Source organism: Cebidichthys violaceus, unplaced genomic scaffold (assembly GCF_023349555.1).
Source record: "Cebidichthys violaceus isolate CVI_PGR_0920_01 unplaced genomic scaffold, fCebVio1.0.p SCAF_13, whole genome shotgun sequence".
Classification (NCBI taxonomy): Eukaryota; Metazoa; Chordata; class Actinopteri; order Perciformes; family Stichaeidae; genus Cebidichthys; species Cebidichthys violaceus.
This window is the reverse complement of record NW_027176296.1, coordinates 10710748-10730756: the sequence shown is the minus strand read 5'-3', so window position 1 is coordinate 10730756 and position 20009 is coordinate 10710748. Positions and strand designations below refer to the sequence as shown.

At 40.2% G+C, this 20009-nt stretch overlaps 1 protein-coding gene across 1 annotated transcript in view; it reads left to right on the top strand.

Moving 5' to 3' along the window:
* The window catches only part of LOC137870602 (inactive N-acetylated-alpha-linked acidic dipeptidase-like protein 2), a 344795-nt gene that overhangs the window by 79649 nt on the left and 245137 nt on the right, over window positions 1-20009 (top strand). The window contains exon 7 of the mRNA XM_068708006.1: window positions 11559-11705. Within this exon, the coding sequence (XP_068564107.1) occupies window positions 11559-11705 (147 nt within the window). The remainder of the gene's footprint in view (window positions 1-11558; window positions 11706-20009) is intronic.

Here is a 20009-nt window from a genome sequence, read left to right as displayed (position 1 = left end):
CATTAAAGTCCACTTGGACTCACAGATGAACCGATTAGATTTTGGTCGTCAAAGGTCAAGGTCACTGTGAGCTCACGAAACAAAATTTGGTCACAACTCAAGAATTGATATGCTGATTGTATAATATACACTCTGAGAATTAAATGAGGAAGTACTGCTTTCTGGACAGAACGTCCTCATTTTAGTGACAACTTCCTGTACAACTTCTAGGGTTAGTTCCCAGGGAACTCACCCTCTCTACTTCTCCCTTTTTGGTGGAATTATGGAACAGCAACCAAGCAAGCAAACTTTATCCAAAATGAATCGAGCTGTTACAAATGTAACGTGTGTTACAAATAAGCCACTGGTCGAGTCCATACTTTGGCGTTCCTTTCAGACCAGAACTAGCATGCATGACATGTGAAAACTATTCTAGCCGGTGAAGAGCAGATACATGCAGCCAAATGTGCTGATTTTAGCTCCACAACATACAAATACAGCTTTACATTTGAAAAATACCTTTGGATCTTCATTTTTACTTTGTGCTAAACTGGTTTTCCAGCTGTCAGTCCTTGCAAAGTTGGATGCATCCTGTTGAAATTTCTCAGGGTTTAGTTTTGTGTTGAACTGGCCAAATTGTTCTTCTGCCTATTCTGTATTTGCACTCACAAAATATAAAGAATTGTCTGCAGGTTGTTTGATAAATAGTCCCACCCGTTTGAAGATCACTTATAGCAGCCTTTGAGTTCATTTCATGTTCTACAGGCTAGCTCACTGGCACACTGTCAAGACTTACTGGGACACTTCAGCCATCATTGCTGTTATTACGACAAGTCAAAAAAGTCTGCTGAAAGTAATGTCTATTATATAAAAATAAAAAATTGAAGTGCAAACGTTATGTTGTACCAAATAGTAAAAGCTTTGAAGCTTCATAACTAGTGCCCTTTCAAAACATGCCTGCCCAAAACGCGTGGTAGCCTTAATGTCCTGAATCCAGAATGCCAGATTCCAGAATCATAATGAATGATGTGATGAAGTAGTTGCCAGAACAGCACAAATTTAGAAACCTGCACTGCCAGTGGCGTTTCTACATTAGAGGCACGTGGGGCACTGCCCCACCAGATCCAGATGGCGCTGTTGTGCAGAAAGCTCAATACATCTGTGCTTTGTGGCAAAACATATTTTATTTTATTTAATATGCAAAGTAGCGTGAATGTGTGTGTGAATAAACCAATGAGCGTGAACCACACAGGCCAAAGTTTACATTGGTAGATGGGGCACTTTCAGATGTGCCCCACGAAATCTGCCTAGCAACTTGACTCAAGTATTGCGTAAACCGCGGAAACTCTCGTAACGCCCTCTCCATGCTTTCTATTGAAAATCCGTTTGTTTATGGACTGGTGGATTTTAACAGCAAAGTCATCGAGAGGTTTTCTCAAGCAAAGAACTGCCGCGCCAACTTCCTATTTAAGTGATCTGCATTGGCGAGTCAAACTTTTTTTTTTTGGAGCTGATGGACGTATCAATGCAATCTGCAAGGACATCGTCTTTTTACAAAGTTTTGTTCATTTAGCAGCATGTTTTGTTGCTGTTATTTGTTTCAGTTGTGCCTTTCGCTTCATATTGTATGCCTCACGTGTGCCACAAGCTTAATAAATTATGCAAGTTATTTGAGCTATGTGTCTGTCTAATCTTTTTACTTTGTTGCAATCATTTTACTTCAATGCTGTATTATAGGCAACATCTTTGTGTCGCGCTGAGCGCTGAAGCATGTGAAATGTATTTGAAATAGGATTTCTGCTCCCTGCTGGCACTCAAAATGCAGCCCATAGCATATCTTACTGGTCTATATAGGCCTAATGCTTATAATAATCAGCTACCTCTATTTTTGTGATGGTGACATGACGTCATACAAAATTGCCCCACCAGAAATTTCAAGCTAAAATCGCCACTGTGCACTGCTATACATTTGTCTGTTTTCAGCTCAGGCCCATATTTGCACCCATACAAATTCAAATCTAACTGTTGTATCAGGACCAGAGCCCACTCACATTTGGTCCTCTGGCACAGACAGTTCCTGGAACACAGCCAGCTCAACTCACCTGGCATGACAGGGAATGTAAACGTGTATCAGAGCAGTGCTGATAATTTGTGGTTGTGTTTTATCAGATTGCATTAATAAAAGGTGTTTCTAATATTTTCTCCACCCTTATTAACATGCATGCCAAAACATCAAACAAGCCTTTTAATATAATTTTAAGTAGATGCAAATATTTGTTGATATTATCAAAATTTGTCAGTGCATACAATTTTTTTTTGAATGTTATATACTTTATTCATCCCACAAGGGGAAATTGTTCTCTGCATTTGACCCATCCCTATTTAGGGAGCAGTGGGCTGCCCATGACAGGCGCCCGGGAAGCAGTTAGGTTTAGTGTCTTGCTCAGGGACACTTCGACACAGGACATGTAGCCAAGGATCGAACCGCCGACCTTGTGGTTACCAGACAAATAATGTACATTTCTAAATTGCAAATGCAGTCTCTACCTGTAAAAGTTCACATCACTGTCAGATGATATTGGTGTTATTGGAATTGGAATCAGACAATTTGAGCATTTTCAGATGATCTTTTATGTCCCATCACTTTTATAGCACTTTGGTCATCATCTTTTCTGCTTTCCTTTCAGGTCAAGTAAAAGTGATTAAGAAAGAGAAAAGACACGCTTCAGACTATTTGGATCCATTCTACCTGTGTCCATGTGTCTCCCACTCCCTCCATCTCTTTGTCTCTTTAATATCCCAGTCACTCATTTCTGGATGGCTGGGACATGCTTTTCAGTTTAACAGCTGCAAATAGCTTTTCCAAAGACCACGGTCCGGAACGGAATTATTATTATCATCACACACATAATGTAGAGTTGTTTCTGTCATCTGGCACTTTGTTGTTGCTGTGGGTTGCGTTCTGATTACGGTACTCTGCCACCCTCCGCTTATTTGATGCGTCATAATGCCGATGTACGCAGTGTACAAAATAACAGTGCCACATATTTTTCCGTGGAAAATGGGAGGAATGATTTTATTCCGTGACGGGCATGCAAACAGGATGTTAACAAAAGAGAAACCTCAGGGAAAACTAAACAGAAATTGTTTTACTGGTGAGCTTCTTTCATGTGTTATTGTCTCGACTTGTGGGCATGCATGGCTTTGTTTTTATATTGTCTTTTTTATTCTAAAGCCAGAACACATATTAACTCTAACATAGCCTCCTTCGAGCAAGAACAGTCTCAATATACTCACCCCAGAAGATTATCTAGTTTTAAGCTTTTACGTCCAGTCCAGCAAGCAATTCTGTGTAGCACATGTGATTTTGTAGATTGAGTGGTAAGCCAAGATTGCAAAATGATTTCACTCTCTCCTTATCATAGCAGACAAAGAAATTAAATATTGATTCCTGGTGTAGCCCCACAGGCTGAAATTATCCATTCTCTCTGCTCCCTCTCACTCTTTTCCCCTGCTCACTTGCTTATTCTCTCTGTCCTCCCATTGCATCCCCCTTCTTTTACACCTCACTCTTTTACTATTCTCTCTCTAAAGGGCTCTACTTCCATTTGAACTGTCTCTGTTTCTCTTCCTACCCTCGACACACTTTTAATGCACCGTGTCTGGTTGTAAGAGAGAACAGGTACATGGCCTGACTTTAAATCTTCTCTCAAGCAGATGGAATGATAGGCTATCTCGATATATAATCCCACTTTGTGACTTAAGTGTTTTACCTATTTTATTTATTGCTGGAATTCAAAAACTGTACAGGCCTTTAAAGAAAATACCATAACCTCAGGTTGCCTACAGTCTTTCAAAACCAGCTGTATATTTTCTAAAATCTTAGTTTGATGAAAACAAGCGTGAGAGGTTAAGCTACAATTTCATCCAAGACAGCAATCTAACATTTATTTTCCCTTTGGCTTAGAGAACATAAGATTGCAGCCATTGTTAAGAGGGATTTGTTTATATAGTTTGATCCCTGTAGGGTTCACAAATCAAAACATTTTCAGTAAGTTTCTGACCATTTTCCCTCCAAAACATATACTCCAACTATTCATCCATCCATCCTTTCACCTGGGTCTGGGTCCCAGGGTTTGAAGTTTAATTAGAGTAGCCCACACGTCCTTCTCCCAAGCCTCATCCTTCACCCCGTCCTCTGGGATCTGATGGGATAAAGATGGTTTTCCTGTTTAGAAACCATTGTGGAATACACTCAGCAAGGGCAGAAAAAGCATTGCCACAATGTCATGATAGTTTACTTACATGCATTTTCAGTATTTAGAAATGAAGCAACTTGTTGGAAACCAGTAGCATTACTTTTTAAAGGTTGACTTTTATGTGGCACTCGCATTTCCACAAATTGTTTTCCGACATGTTACATAATGATAGACATTTGATTGCTTTAGCTAGCACGCACATACACCTCAAAACACCGTACAGTCAGTGCATGGAGTGCTCCTGGCAGAGCAGTGTGGAGAAAGAACGGACAGTGTAGGAGAAAGAGAGAACCAAAGCAGTGAGACTCAGAGGGAGCACAATGAAAGGAAGAAACCCCTGGAGGAACGCGCAATTAAATGCTGCCAAATTACAGATAAGTTCAGAGAAAGGACCACGGTTAGAGTTAAAAATAAAACAAACAAAACGATATCAGCATGTCAGAATTTCGCAACTACCCTGCCCGAGTTGATTCTATGTCATGAAAAACGAACAAATGAAATCAACATTTAGTCATGCTCTGTAGGAATGCAGGAGATCATAAATAAAGACCTGTACTGTATACTCTTCTCAGGTCGATGTGCCTCTCGCTACTGCTCCAGTTGATAATCACTAGATGCAAATAGATAATTATGTGCTCTGAAATGAGAGGGAAATATTTTTTTCTTTGGATATTGAACATTTTCTATCCATTACTTTTCATTTACATGCAGTTTAAGGCACATATACAGCTCCTCATGTCAATCCCTCCATAAAATATCTGTTATTCTGGTTTATTATCTTATCTAAAAAAGTGTGGAATATAGATCCACCGCTAAACCGGGCGCTTTGTCTTTAGATTCTTCACCACAGCAATCCAATACTGGATGCATTACTTTAAGTAGATATGAAGGAAAAATTGCAGTTGCTCTAACACTCCATTTGTCCACATGGTCCACATTGCTGCTGTGGCCCATTTAATAGTGTCCACATGTAGCTACAGCTCTATATGTCAATCAGTAGTTTGGCTCATTGTTTTTTTGAAGCAATGTCCCTGAGAGAAACTACTGTAAAGTGTCCTAACTTGTTCACTCATGGATAAAAAGTTTAGAGTAGCAGTTTGAGCTTAATCTATGGCATACCTGCTCACAAATTGGATGACTTTGTGGAGGACATGCAGTAGTGGTGGACACAATAAAAGAAATAGCTGCACAGTGTTGTCATCACCTCTTGCACACAGTCTCAACTAAAGATTGACCTTTAAAGTATTAGAATGCTAGTATTTATAGTGAATTGGATCAGACTGGAGTCCATTATTATTTTAATCCAAACATTGACTTTTAAGTGTTAAGTCACTTCTTTACTTGAGAAAATTCACTTCCGTTGTTACTTTAACAGAGACCACAATCTTTTCCTGAACCTAACCAAATAGTTTTGTTGCTTGAACTTAACCAAGTATATCAATTAAGTTATTTCAACCCGATGCTCAATTTTTTCCTAAACCTAACCAAGTACCTTTGTTACTTTTTCACTTCAAGGGCTCACACAGGCACACTGATCGCTCATGTTGCCATACATTTGTTGGAAAACGCAAAAAAAAAGATATACAAACCAGTGACATGCGGTGAGGTTCGTGGCTGGTGAGGCACTGACACTACATAAGTCAGATTTACAAATATATGAACCCAATAGAGTAGCTTAAATCACCATTCAATTGCAACTTGCACACTGGTTGTTTTTGATATTTCATATCAGCATTCTTTACACAAACATAGGTAAGGTACATATTTGATTACCCCGGGAGCGTGTGCGCTGCGATCTGCCCCACCGACCTGCCCCACCAGGAGCGTTTCAGAAGCGGAGATTCCGCGATAATCTGTGTAACAACCATGGATGTATACAGAGAACATCAAACACATAAAAGATTACTTTACCTGTCCAACGTTGAATTGCTGTTGATTTGGTCCTATTTCCTTGTTTTTTGAGACATTTTTAAGTTTAGTTACAGAATCTTACATTTTTGTGGTCAAAGCAAAATATAAGAAGAAAAGTGTAGAAGAAGAGCAATGAAAGAACAAGCATAACCCCGACCTGTCGGCTCTCGCACGCCCTCTTCTTTGAGGCAGAGGTAGTGTTTGCCTCCCCTCTGTGCTTTTCACTGTGGTTTCTGTCAGATAAGCAACACTAAATAGGTTCTACACATACATGAAATACAGTACCTATTCTATGGAAAGAAAAGACATATAATAAAAGTGTCTACAAATATTACAGTGGTGACAAACAATGAGAAAGCAAAAGGCACACGCTCAACCCAGATTGTGAGGGATTGCGCAATCTGAGGTAAGGCACAACTCGTCGCTGCCTCCTCTCTGTGTCTCCTCTCTTTTGAACAGGACGTGCTAATTCAGCGATTTTGATTATAAAAATGCTTGAAATGATTGGAATCATACAGAAATTACATTTATAGCACAGATCAGTAGAGAAATATTAATATTTAGTTTATTTTAGCATTATTTGTTTTTTTACTTTTCATGCCTCCCCTGACCGCACGTCCCTGATACAAACCATTGTATGAGGATCATTTTGAATGGATTGCATTGAATTCTAGTGTCAACCCTTTGTATTTAGGCTTCAGTAAAAGCACAATTATGTATTAGTTTCCCTCTTTGATGCTGAAAAGCACAACTGTGGACTAGAGTCATTATGACCTTAACTTGAGTCCAATTCGACTCTCAAATCAGGTGATTTATGACATATTTAAATTATTTGAATTTATTGTAAAACCACTGAGTGGCACATGGTCAGCTTTACATAGTTGCTCTCAGAGCAATAGTGATGATGGTAACTGTCTCGTTATCTACTGGTACTAAGTCATTTTCAGATAATCATACAGCAGCAGATTGTGTCCTGGCAATAGGAAATGGAGCGCATCCACCCAGACTTTGAGTTCTGACATGGCAACACATCTGTGCATGCAATCACAGGTGTTAACTGTAAGAGTGGTAGCTACTGCCATTATACTGTCATCTGGTATTTTTAGCTTATAGGAACTATGACTACCAAAAGTATTCTACATACAGACACATTGATATGCATCATATCCGATGGCCTTCACAGTCACCATGTCTCAACCCAACTTAACACACTGTCACCAGTTGGTACTTTATTCACAGATTTTGTGCATTAAATTACGTTAGATTAATCATTTTGTTCCAACCTTGTGTTGAAAAAATGATTGTGGTGATTGATATTAAACTCACTTTGATTTTGCGAGAGTAATGTATGTTCTAGTGAAAAAGCAAACGTATAAATGAAAATGTAAAATATGTTAAGGTTGACTCAGTTTGACACACCATCAGATTTCACTAGAGATCATCTTGACTTGGGCTGACTTGTGCTGTATTGTGAGATGACAATGGCTTGGTGTCATTTCTCTTTAGGACTAATAACTTTAGATTATTTGTCTTTTGCATTCATCTCTACCGTTACAAGCTCATCAATATGGGGTTTATTTTTTCCAAAATATGAACATTTTTACATGCTTTGATTTTACCAGGAAGTAGTTTTATGTGCTGCAGCCAAAGTGAGCAATTGTGCTGACAATGGTCTTAGTGCCTCTGTTTTTCCTGTTTCACCTTTTGGATTGGAAAAAACTTTTGTTTTTCATATTATTTCCCGCACATTGGGTTGCAACTTTTTAGCCGACCATCGTCATGGTGCAGCCCAGAAAACTGAAGGTCACCCTCTGGCTGATAAACTGTCACACATGAACATATGTGCATGTGACAGTTCAACTTCAGTGACCCAGTCAGGCACACTCAAAAAAACTCAACCCTGGTTGATTTTGACTCACTGAGTCGCTACTTTCCCCTGAGGAGAGTGACCAATACGGCCTGTAGTCCTCGCTGCTCGGCGTGGCAACAGCCCTCTGGGTTGTCAACTGAGTTCTCAGACTGGAAGGGAGCAGTATGTTCAGTTGACCTAACAGCACAGACTTTAACAGGAAGTGAACTCCATCCTTATTGTTAAGTAGTCAGTGGTGTTGCATATTGGCACGTCATCCAGAGATCAGTAATTAAGCCATGTTGGCTATGAATGCTATAAGGCTAATTACCCAGTATATTCATGATATCCTCTTACTTAAGAATAAATAAGTTCTTGTGTGGATGTAAACACAATAAAAAGAAAGCAGCATACTCCAAATAATATTGGGATAAATCCGTCCTCTGTGTGTAAGTTCCCTATTATGAATCTCAATCAACATTTAAATTGTGTACGGATGAACAGGCATTTACTCCCACCCTGTTAACTCCCACTATTAGCCATAAGTGGATAATGAAATGCCGTTCATGAATATTAAATATTGATTAGATTTATCCTTCCAGGGTTTTTTTTGGAGTGAATGGTAGGATATGAAATAAAAAAAGAAAAATTAGGGATTGGACACAACAGCTCTCTCCCCTTGACGGACCTTGAAAAAAGGAAACTAATTAATGCTATGTGATAAACGAACATGGTGACTTCAGGTGGGCTCAGCAGATGTGAACAGTTGAGATAAGCCTTAAATTGACTGACGGTTGCATTCTGTTTCCTTTCACTAACCACTCTGGTCTCAACAATATCTGTACAGCAGCCTTGTTTTTCTTTCAGTTAGGAATAACACCGGAGAGAGGTGAACCCAGGTGACAAGCTGCAAGTTAGCTGTAGAAAACTGTGACAAAAGCTTCAATTGTTCAATTAGCCACATAGCAAATGTTAACCACGGCCTCCCTTCACCCCTTCCACTCTCAGCACTACACTGTATTTAACACATGTTAGGCTTGTCCTTGACAATTCTGATTGTCTTCAGCATTCAAACAAATTGGAACATTTTAATGGCTGATATGCTTTTAGTGAGGCCTTTTTTCCTTCACTGGCACAACACAAAATGTAGTATAGAGATACATAAACCAACACTGTAATGAATTTCTGTAAATTAATGGTGGATTTACAATGGTATCTTACAGTTTTTCATAATAACTGTAATATACAGTTAAATATTCATCCTTCGCATGTAAATTAATAGTTAATGTCGTCAGTTAGCAGTATTTTGTGAAGTGGTGGAAAATACGCTTCTACAAGTTCAGTGAGTCACTATCCATCAACATCGTATTGTTGATTATAGGCTTATGTTCCTGCTATGATGATAGCACATTTTTGTCAATCAAACTGCTCATAGCCCACGAATCATTTTTGAGTGACAAGATGTGACCGGCTGTTCGTGACAGCACAGCTTTGGTAGTCATCCTTCTGATCAGAGCCATGTGGCGATAAACCGAGGAGCCGGTTTGACAGCCGGTTTGACAGCCGGTTTGATTGGCTGGTTTGATTGGCTGGACACTGGTGACAGTGTCCAGCCAAAACTTGCAGCTTGTCACCTGGGTTCACCTCTCTCCGGTGTTATTCCTAACTGAAAGAAAAACAAGGCTGCTGTACAGATAGAGACCAGAGTGGTTAGTGGAAGGAAACAGAATGCAACCGTCAGTCAATTCAAGGCTTATCTCAACTGTTCACATCTGCTGAGCCCACCTGAAGTCACCATGTTCGTCTATCACATAGCATTAATTAGTTTCCTTTTTTCAAGGTCCGTCAAGGGGAGAGAGCTGTGGTGTCCAATCATCCCCGCTACTGTCTCTGACACACTGTTGTCAACATTTCCTTTAATGTTTTATTTGGTCTGTTTTATTTCCTCAGGTTGCTAAAATTGGCAAAGCAAGCTCTGTATGCTGTTAGCTAGCTAACAGCATAGCCATCAAAGTTAACGTTAGTAAAGTTAATCGCCAATAACAGTATGAAGATGTTCCATTGATTACCTAACTGTTTATTTGTGCTATTATAGAGCTAAAGGTATTTTCACACCAAAGGTGCAACAACAAACAACACAAAAATTCAAAGTTCTCAATTCTGGATTATAAGAGTTATTGTGAATGGTAGAACCGGGTCGATCTGGTCTGCGCTGCCTCTGTCAAAGTTGAAAGAAGTAATAAAGTGTGCCGCCTTAGTTCGGACTACGGAGCCGCTGAGTTGTTATTTTACTCCTTCCCCTTCTGCTACAACACAGTGTACATTTTGAATATGTTAGTTCTGCACAATGTGACTGGTTGATGCCTTTACTCGCTGTGCGAAAGCTCAGCAAGAATCAACCTTGTTCCGGATAAATAATTACATCTTACATCTTAAGTATAATTATATTGACCAATATATATCAGACGTAATACTCTTCACCTTCCACTATTTGCGTTATCTATTTTGCAAGGACACCATCGCTGCATCCTTGGCTTAGCACCACCTAAGATGATTGTGATTGGTTTAAGGAATTACAAACCACTTGGAATGTTTTTTTCCCTTAGTGTGAACTGACCTTTCTCCAGCGCTATAAAACCAATTGCAGAGAGAAGTCTGGCTATGTGAAAATATGTAAGTTACAGTTTGAGTTAACTGTAGTAGATGATAGCAAGAATATTAACATTAGGAGGCTCTGTAATGCCACAGTACATTTGTATATTTATAAATCCTATATACTGTGTGTATATAAAAACACATTCACCATCATTTCCTGTAACTATATTACACTTTGTACTTGATGCTCCACCTGCTCCACTTACATGTCTGATTAAGAAACCTTTTGAACTATCTACATTGTTGTAGTTTATACATTTTACACTCTGCTTCTGTCACACTTAATAAAGAAATAAGTATTCTGCCACATAGCTGATTTGTCAGTTGCCATTTCTTTGCATAAGACACAATCTTAAGAAAGTCCTGCTACTGAAAAAAGTTGGTGCAGTCATTTCACTGTAATAACAGACTTGAGAATGTAGTTGCAGCAGATGTGTTGATGTGTTAACGATGTCTTGGTTTCAGTAGGTACAATATTTTCCAGTACAGCAACACATGCAGAGACAGACATACACATAATAAAAAGTCATCTGCGTTAATGAATGGCGTGAATTCCCAGGACACACCAGGATCTTAGTTTGTAGAGGTCAAACCCTTGTTGAAACCTGTAACACTTTATGCTTATAAACACACCTTTGCTATTATACATCTTTAAAACATGAACAATGAGCTGATATTTCAGGTAATTGTAGCAATGTGTGAATAGGAAAGCATTGACCCAACAGTTCAAAACAGAAGCCAAGTTTAATGTAGAACTTATTCAATTCATTAACATGGCAGCATATTGTTTACCTCTGTCCATTTTTATTCTACTAAACCCTGAAAATATCTTTGTTCTCTTTCCACCAGTTAATTTATCCCATTCGCTGTTTCTCTTTCCTTTTATCTTCTGTCCTCTCTGTTAGAGAGAGTTGCTGAGTTGCATTCGTGGTGGGAACTGTCCTGGACCCAACGTCAGCTCACTGCAGTTGCCTGGAGATGTGAATTTCTTCGCCAACCAACTGGCTGTGCCCACCATGGAGTTTGCCTTCGAGCCGACCAAAGCAGACGAGGTACTCAAGCCAAAACACCACTTTGTTTTTTTCTTTTTTATTTCCACTGCTCTCGTTTTGGCTGTCTTTCCATTTTCAGACAAACTCACTTATTACCTTACTTGTGTTTTAAGCTACTTAAATCACTGCAGAGCAGAGGAGCTACTTTAACACATGCAAGACACAGTCACAGCTGGTTTCTTAGATGTGGATTGATTTGGGATACACAGCAGGATTTGCTATGAGCCATCACTTGTTTATCGTTAGCCCGTAATTTGCAGTGGTGGTTCTAGAACATTTCAAATGGTGGTAAGGGTGATGATGATGGGGGGGCGAGGTTATGCGATATTATTTACTACTACATACCACCACCGGGATGGTGTGGCTCAAGAGGTAGAGCAGTCATCAGGTGGCACCTTGTATGTCAGCCTCTGCCACCATGTGTGTGTGAATGGGTGAATTTTTACTTGAGTGAGAGACTAGAAATGCATTACATTTTACATTACATTACAGTCATTTAGCAGACGCTTTTATCCAAAGCGACTTACAATAAGTGCATTCAACATTGGTAATCAAAAGAACTACTAGTCACCAGAAGTCATAAGTACATTTCCTTTTCCAAACAAGCATCTAAGAGCATGAAGCAGAGCATAACTCAGAGCCAAAGTACAGTGCAGAAACAAAGAAAAACAGTTGTACGAATACAATAAGTACAACAAGCTAGTATGAATACAATAAGTGCTAAGTGGAAGGCTCAGGGTAGCACTTCCTGAAGAGGTGGGTTTTGAGCCTGCGCCGAAAGATGGGCAGCGACTCTGCTGTCCTGACGTCAGTGGGAAGTTCATTCCACCACTGTGGGGCCAGGACAGAAAACAGCTGTGACCGGGTCAATCGGCTGCCGGGACCTCTGAGCAACGGGGCAACCAATCGCCCTGAGGCAGCAGAGCGAAGTGGTCGGGCGGGGGTGTAGGAAATAGGAGATAGGAAGGAGCTGTTCCTTTCACTGCCCTGCAGGCTAGCACCAGAGTCTTAAACTGGATGCGAGCTCTTACAGGTAGCCAGTGTAGAGAACGGAGAAAGGAAGTTGTGTGGGAGAACTTGGGGCGATTGAACACCAGGTGAGCTGCGGCTTTCTGAACAAGCTCCAGAGGTCTGATGGCCATTGCCAGGGCTCCGGCGAGTAGAGAGTTGCAGTAGTCCAGGCGGGAGATGACGAGAGCCTGGATGAGCACCTGCGCGACATAAATGCAGTCCATACCACCCCCATAGGTTTGATTCTCCAAAAGACTAAAGAGTTACACTTGTAACAATAAACGCAATTGTACTCATTCAGTTTACCCACATTTCATAACAGCTATGAATTATTCAATGGTGGACTGTGCTTGTATAGCGCTTTTCTAGTCTTACGACCACTTAAAGCTCTTTAACGCGACATGTCATTATTCACCCAATCACACCCATTCATACACTGATGGGAGGGGCTACCATGCAAGGTGTCACCAGCCCAGCAGTACTATTTAACATTCATTCAACAGTCACACATTGTAGGCACATCTACGGGAGCAATTTACCCCTATTAATTAGAAGTAAAGCTCACCTATCAGTTAAAGTGTCTTCTTTAAAGCACAAGACACCTACAGTTTGTCACTGCACTGATTTGTCCAGTTCTTTGGAAACTGGATTTAATAATAACTATCTGCAGCGTGTAAGACTAATAGTATTATTTAGATACAAATATCACCATTTAAAGCCTCAATTTAAAACAGCAAAATGGATTATGTCTCTATACACGCATACACATGCACATCACGTAATTTACAAATTATACATGCCCCATTTACTTCCATTAAATATGCAGTATTGATGTTTTTTTGTACTGCCGTGGGCGGAAACACAAAGATTTAGCCTCAGCTAAGTTGGCCCACTCAAATTTGGAACTTCTGGCTAGCACGGCAACTTTGAGCTTAATTAGTGTGAGAGATCTTCATGATGTTTATCCGCCCTCAAGGCATCCTCACAACCTGAAAAAATAGATAGTACAGGGTGAAATACACAGCACTGCAGAAGAAGTGTGGCCATTCGTAGGAGAACTTGGCCATTTGTAGGAGTGCATGGTTGTTCGTAGGAGTGCGTGCACGGTCATTTGTAGGAGTTCGTAGGAGAGCGTGAGTGTGCAGCTGTTGGTAGGAGTTTGTGGGAATACGTGGCCATTCGTAGGAGTGCCTGGGAGAGCAGCTGTTTGTAGGAGAGTGTGAGTGAGCAGCGGTTTGTAAGAGTGCGAGGCTGTTTGCAGGAGTGGGTTGTCATTTGTAGGAGTGCGTGACCTTTCGTAGGAGTGCCTGAGAGAGTGTGGTCATTTGTAGGAGTGCATGGGAGAGCGTGGCCAATGGTAGGAAAGCGTGGAAGAGCAGCTTTTTGTAGGAGTGTATGGTCGTTGGTAGGGGTGGGTGGGAGAGCGGCCTTTCGTAGGAGTGCATGGCCATTTCTAAGAGATTGTGGCAGTTCGTAGGAGTGCCTGACCGTTCGTAAGAGTGCATGGTCATTTGTCGGATTCTGTGGGAGAGAGGCCGTTTGTAAGAGTGCTTGGCCGTTTGTAGGAGTGCATGGGAGAGCGTAGTCGGTCATAGGAAAGTGTGCAAAGGCGGCCGTTTGTAGGAGTGTGTGGCCAATCGTAGGAGTGGGAGGGAGAGCGGCCTTTCCTAGAAGCGTGTGGCCGTTTGTAGCAGTGCATGGTCATTCCTAAGAGAGCGTGGCAGTTTGCAGGAGTGCTTGACCATTCATAAGAGTACGTGGGAGTACATGATCATTTGTAGAATTGTGTGGGAGAGCGGGTGTTTGTAAGAGTGTGTAGCCATTTGTAGGAGTGAGTGGGAGAGAGCATAGGTGTTCATAGGAAAGCGTGCGAGGATGGTCATTTGTAGGAGTGTGTTAGGCTGGCCACACAGCGGCTGGACTTTAGAAGCAGGAGGACTGACACAGAGATTATGTGCAAACCAACCAGGTGTTTATTTCACCGACAAAAACAAATATGTGCATGGCGCAGCTCTTTATCTTCTTTCCACTGGCCAATTTCAAATTTAACCTTCTCTTAACAGTTAAATACACTGTCACAAAGTGAACATATTTCTCCACCATCTATAATTCTAAATGAGTGAATGAATAAATAAAGATTGACGATTGATGAGAAAAAAATATTTATGCTCATAGGAATTTTTTTCACATTTCTGCCCGAACCTAACAGGACATTTGTGGAGTGCTCTTAAATATAAGCACCGATAGGTATCATTTCCTAAATAAAAAAAAGTTGATAAAATAGTTTTGCGTCCTCCAGGCCTAAAAGTAGGACCAAAAAAAAGTAGCAGATGATCTACTCTCGGACGCCTGTTGAATATGGGCCCAGGTATTTTAGATGATGAACTCAACTGTGTGTAGAAAGGTCAAACATCCTGAAGGCATAGAGCAAGTAGGTATCATGAACTGTGACCTGCATGCATTATCAGAAGGACTTCCCTGCCCGACAGCACTCTCCTCTCCTCTTGCGCTACTTGATGACATAAAGTCAATAAATGAGTCAATAAAGTTGTGTTCACTGCAGCGATTTTACTCACAAACACTTAATAAAAACTAAGATTGCTCTGTTCTGCATTTCTTTAACGTTATTTGACGTTACCTGACAGCTGATGATAATTTCATCAGCTGACCGCGAGAGTCAATAGTTCAGTCACTCTGTGCTAAGGAGAGCAGACAGAGCTGATTATATTTTCAGCGAAATTTGATTTGAGGTTTGAGGTTCATGTCTTTAACAATTGAAATGTGCCTTTAGTAACATACACTAGTACAAGTACAAATAAAACTGCTGGTTTGACTGTTAATGATAAAGAGAAGATATAAGTGCAAAGTAATGTTTGATATGAAGTTAAATTAAATGTGAGATTATACCTGGAATGATGCCTCACATTTCATTTCTACAGTCTAGCTTCAATTCACCACCTCACCATCTGTGTCTCTAAATGTTTGCACACATGGGTCACAGTTTCCGTACAGGTTTGTTTTTATAGATCACAATGTTTGCGTGGGGAGTGGCGTACGCATCTTTCAGACTCCGTACCATCAGAACCAAATCAAAGAAAAAAAAAATGCATATTTTTTGTTTTTGTTTGAGCACAAAGATTTTTAATCTAAAATCTTCAGATTAGGCTTTTGCTCCCTGAAGTGCACACAACATCACACATTGATTTGTGGTCATTTAAGATTATCTGAGGGACATTTCCTTAAAAAAAGAAAAATAAATAAGATTCTTCTCAGCTGTATTGAGACTGAAATCTGAGAGAAGACACAGGTAGATAATCTATTGAAGCAGACACATATGGTCCCAACCACACAACGCAACTTCTGCATCTGTGCTCCATCATTGTTCAATATTTCAAACAGATCACTATATGTGAGCTACTGTGTGTAATCATATTCATTCATCCTCGTATGCCCAATAAACAGAGTTGTTGTGCCGGTAATGTGTAGGGAAACCACCAGATGTTGTGTAGCAGGAGTGTGGTTCGTTAAACATTTGTTTTCTCGTTTAGCATCTGTTTTCCCTCTCACTACATGAAAGTCCTCCTCTGTGCAGTAGTAACGATTCCAACACTGTCCTGTGATTATTCATCCCCTGCAATCATTTTACAAAGTTTGTTTTAGAAAGTTTGCACGTTTTTTTAAGATGGCTGGGGCAATCCAAAGAAGTTCATCTGCATTTGAGAGTGGAAGCAGATCAAAGTTTGTTGTTTGTGAAATGAGGATGATCTGCCATTTTAATTACAAACGAGGCCTATTTGCAGGCCTCAGCTAGAATAAAGATAAGAAATACCTAATTAAGTGTATAATTAAATAAAAAAATACCAAAATAAAAAAAAATAAAAATGTAATATATTTTTGAGATGAGAAAAATCATGGAACTATCAGAATACATGTTACAGGTTCACATAAGATAAGGATGGAACACAGCACAACTTGGAAAATTCAAAAGCTCGCTCTGGAAAAACAGCAATTTCAGGATATTGTTTTTTGGAAAGTATGGAAATCCAAGATTTTAAATATGATGAGCTCTTAGAACAACTGATATAGGCTCTATATACACAGTTATACATAGATACAGTGAAACATTTATAAAATATAGAGCATATAAAATTAAAAAACTGATTAAATATTCCAATATTTGAATAAAAAAATATTTTTTAAATTCAAAAACACTCTATATCACTTCTATGTATCACTCCTGATGTTCAATGAATCAAAAGACAGAAGATTGGACCTTTTTTCTTTCTAAGCCCTTTTTAGTTGTTTAGTTTAAGGTCAAATACTGCTTCAGATTCAGCCCACTCTCTCTGTTCAGGGCTGTATCTCAGCCCCCCTTTCTCCGATTTTCACCATTGAGACATCCTTCGAACCGTAGGAGCCAATAGAATTGCCTGGAATTGAAAGCTAGATGATTGACAGCACTATTAGCCAATAAAGCTCAAAAACGTCCCATCTGATGGCAGATCTGAAATCTAATTTGCTGAGCTTCCAACCCTCCCCAAGAAGCCGAGGAGTGTCGGAGAGACACGAATCGAACGGATTCACACGGAGCACATGCAGCTGGACATACATGCAGTGGAAGTACGGAGATATTTCATTTTTTCGCTGAGATTCGACCAAAAGTGAGTACAATATTCGATGAAAGCTGTGTGACTTTTTGTGTTCGAAGCTGAATATCTCTGCGATGGTTTACCGGAGAGAGAAATGGAAACTATGTCCGTAATCTCCGTCAGGCGGACATGCTTTTTCATGCTGCATGTTTGTAGGTAGCACGTTGCTAACGGAGTGTAGCAGCTGTTTTCTCCGGTCTGTCCCAGTCATATCGAGTATGATTTATGATATTTTGTTATTTGTTTGCTTGGCTGATGGGAGATGTGTTTGTCTCATGTAGAAGTGACCTAGTTCATGTTGTTCCCAGGACGCTGAGGTTTCTGCAGAACTATAACATCATTATATTCGTTCTTCGTGGGTTCTCTGCCAGTTACTTTTAACACAAAACTCTCTAAGTTTTTATGTACTCTGCGTCCAAATGGGGGACCCTCGGGTGTATATTAAACCTGTTTTGTGCACGAAAAGAGAGAAGCACATATTCCCAATGACTTTAAGCAAAGTTCTTTACCACAGTGCACAGAAATCTGGAAGTAAGATTACATCCTGTCGGTGCCACGTGTGGGAGTTGTCTCTGACATATGTCATCAAGCAGTTATATTGGCTTTGGGGACCAGGAAGAGAACTCAGACAAGCCGGTGAGGTGTGAGAAGAATATTTGACATCCCATCATCTTTGCTGCTCCTGGGTTCAGGGTACATTCGGGATGGAAAGAGGAGAGCAAAGGATTCACAGAGCCAGAGATCTATAGCTTGACTTTGGCATGTACTCTGTTTGGACCGGAGGCCCTTCCTGTAACGCCCTCCAGTAAATTATAGTCGCCAGCGATCTCATTTATAAAACAGTGCATAGGATCCTCACAAATGTTTACGTACATACGCCAACAAATATTCAGATTTATACAACTTTGCATACTCCTGCCAGTGAGCTTTTTTCTTTCATCAACATCACACCCCGCCTTCTACACGCCCACATTCAACCAAAAATGGTCAATGCAAATCATCTCATAAATGTTTATGCATAGAAATGAAACTGCTGATCAGTGGGTCTTTATGGTGAATCATGGTAACTGGATGGATGACCAAGAAGTTATTTTTCTGACACAGAAATCGAGTTGAGGTGAACCGAGAACACTCTTTTCCTCTGAATTCTTCCATTTAAGCAGTCCTAACAGGGCCATCCATCATGCCACATCACAAATGTCACCGCAGTATTTATGTTTACACTAATCAGACTGATTGCTTTCAAAATTATGGCGATGATCAGTGTATTCACCACCCTGGATATCATTTAAACAAAGGACGTTTGACAGGTGAACACAGTTTATTAATTCATGTATTTATTGTTTTACATGTTTTCTTATGGCATAATAATCAGGACTGATAATAAGAATATAAGGTTATGGTGTGGGATTTGTCACTAACGTTATTTCCAGACTTTGCTAATTTACACAATTGTTATGTGCAGGTAGTGAAGATGTGACAGGTGAAGTGACTGGAGAAGGCAGAGTGTGTGATGGTCACCGTGGTGACTCCACTGAGCTCTGATACTCAGATCGGATTGCTTTGTTCAGTTTGTGTGTATACAGTTTACTGTATCCGTCCCTATCAAATAAAAGATGATATTATTGAAAACTATTGACACTCTGTTCTGCAACTCTTTAATGCTTTTAGATGTTGTCTTAGATTTCCACAACTGATGATGATAATTTCATCAGCTGCTCCTCAGCTGCCGGCCCTCTCCTCTGAGCTGAGGAGAGCAGACAGCGCTGATGAAATATTGAATTTGATTTGAGGTTTGAGCTGGTTTACATCTTTTACAGTTGAAAGGTGTGAGTGGAAAAGTTATAGCTCACAAGTACAATCACAAATAAACACTGCTGGTTTGAAAGCGGATCTATAAGTAACAAGCAATATTAAGTAAAATTAAATCTTTATACGCAATAATTCATCTCACATTTAATTTCTAGTCTGGCTTTAGTTCCACACCCAAACATCTGCTTTGCCAGTTTCCCCCGCTCCACAACGTGCGTACGTACGGGTCAGAGTTTCCTTATAGGTGTGCACATTTACTCATTAAGTTTGCTTTTATAGATCACAACGTTGGCGTGGGAAGTGGCCTACGCATCTTTAAGGCTCTCTTTTCTGCGTACGCAGCGGTTATAAATGAGACCCCTGGTCTGTGAGATCTTTGGCTCTCTGTGACATCATTAAAGTTCTCTTTGGCTGCATTGCTGTCTGTACATAGCAGAGCATAGGAAGCAGCCCTGAATGTAGCCCAGTAGATCTATCCACCCTAACAAAAACACATTGTGCTTTCCAGGTTTCATTTCTTCTCCCACTACATCAGCACCGGCTGTAATTATCTCAGTGTAGATTTTAACACATTTGTCAGTAAAACACTTATTGTTTGTCAGGCTGTTATACAAATCTTTGTTGTGTTTGAACAAAAGGAAGCTGCGAATAATTGCTTCCATTATTTGACTCCTCCCCCTCAATGAGCTCTCTGAGACAGGAAGACAACACAGTTAATCAGTTTCTTCAGTGTGTCCTCACTCTGTCACGCCTGTACATTTTTATTTCCCTTCTGTCCACCCTGCAGTTTTAAATTGCAGTTGCCCTCAGATGTTTACATTGTTACTTTGCA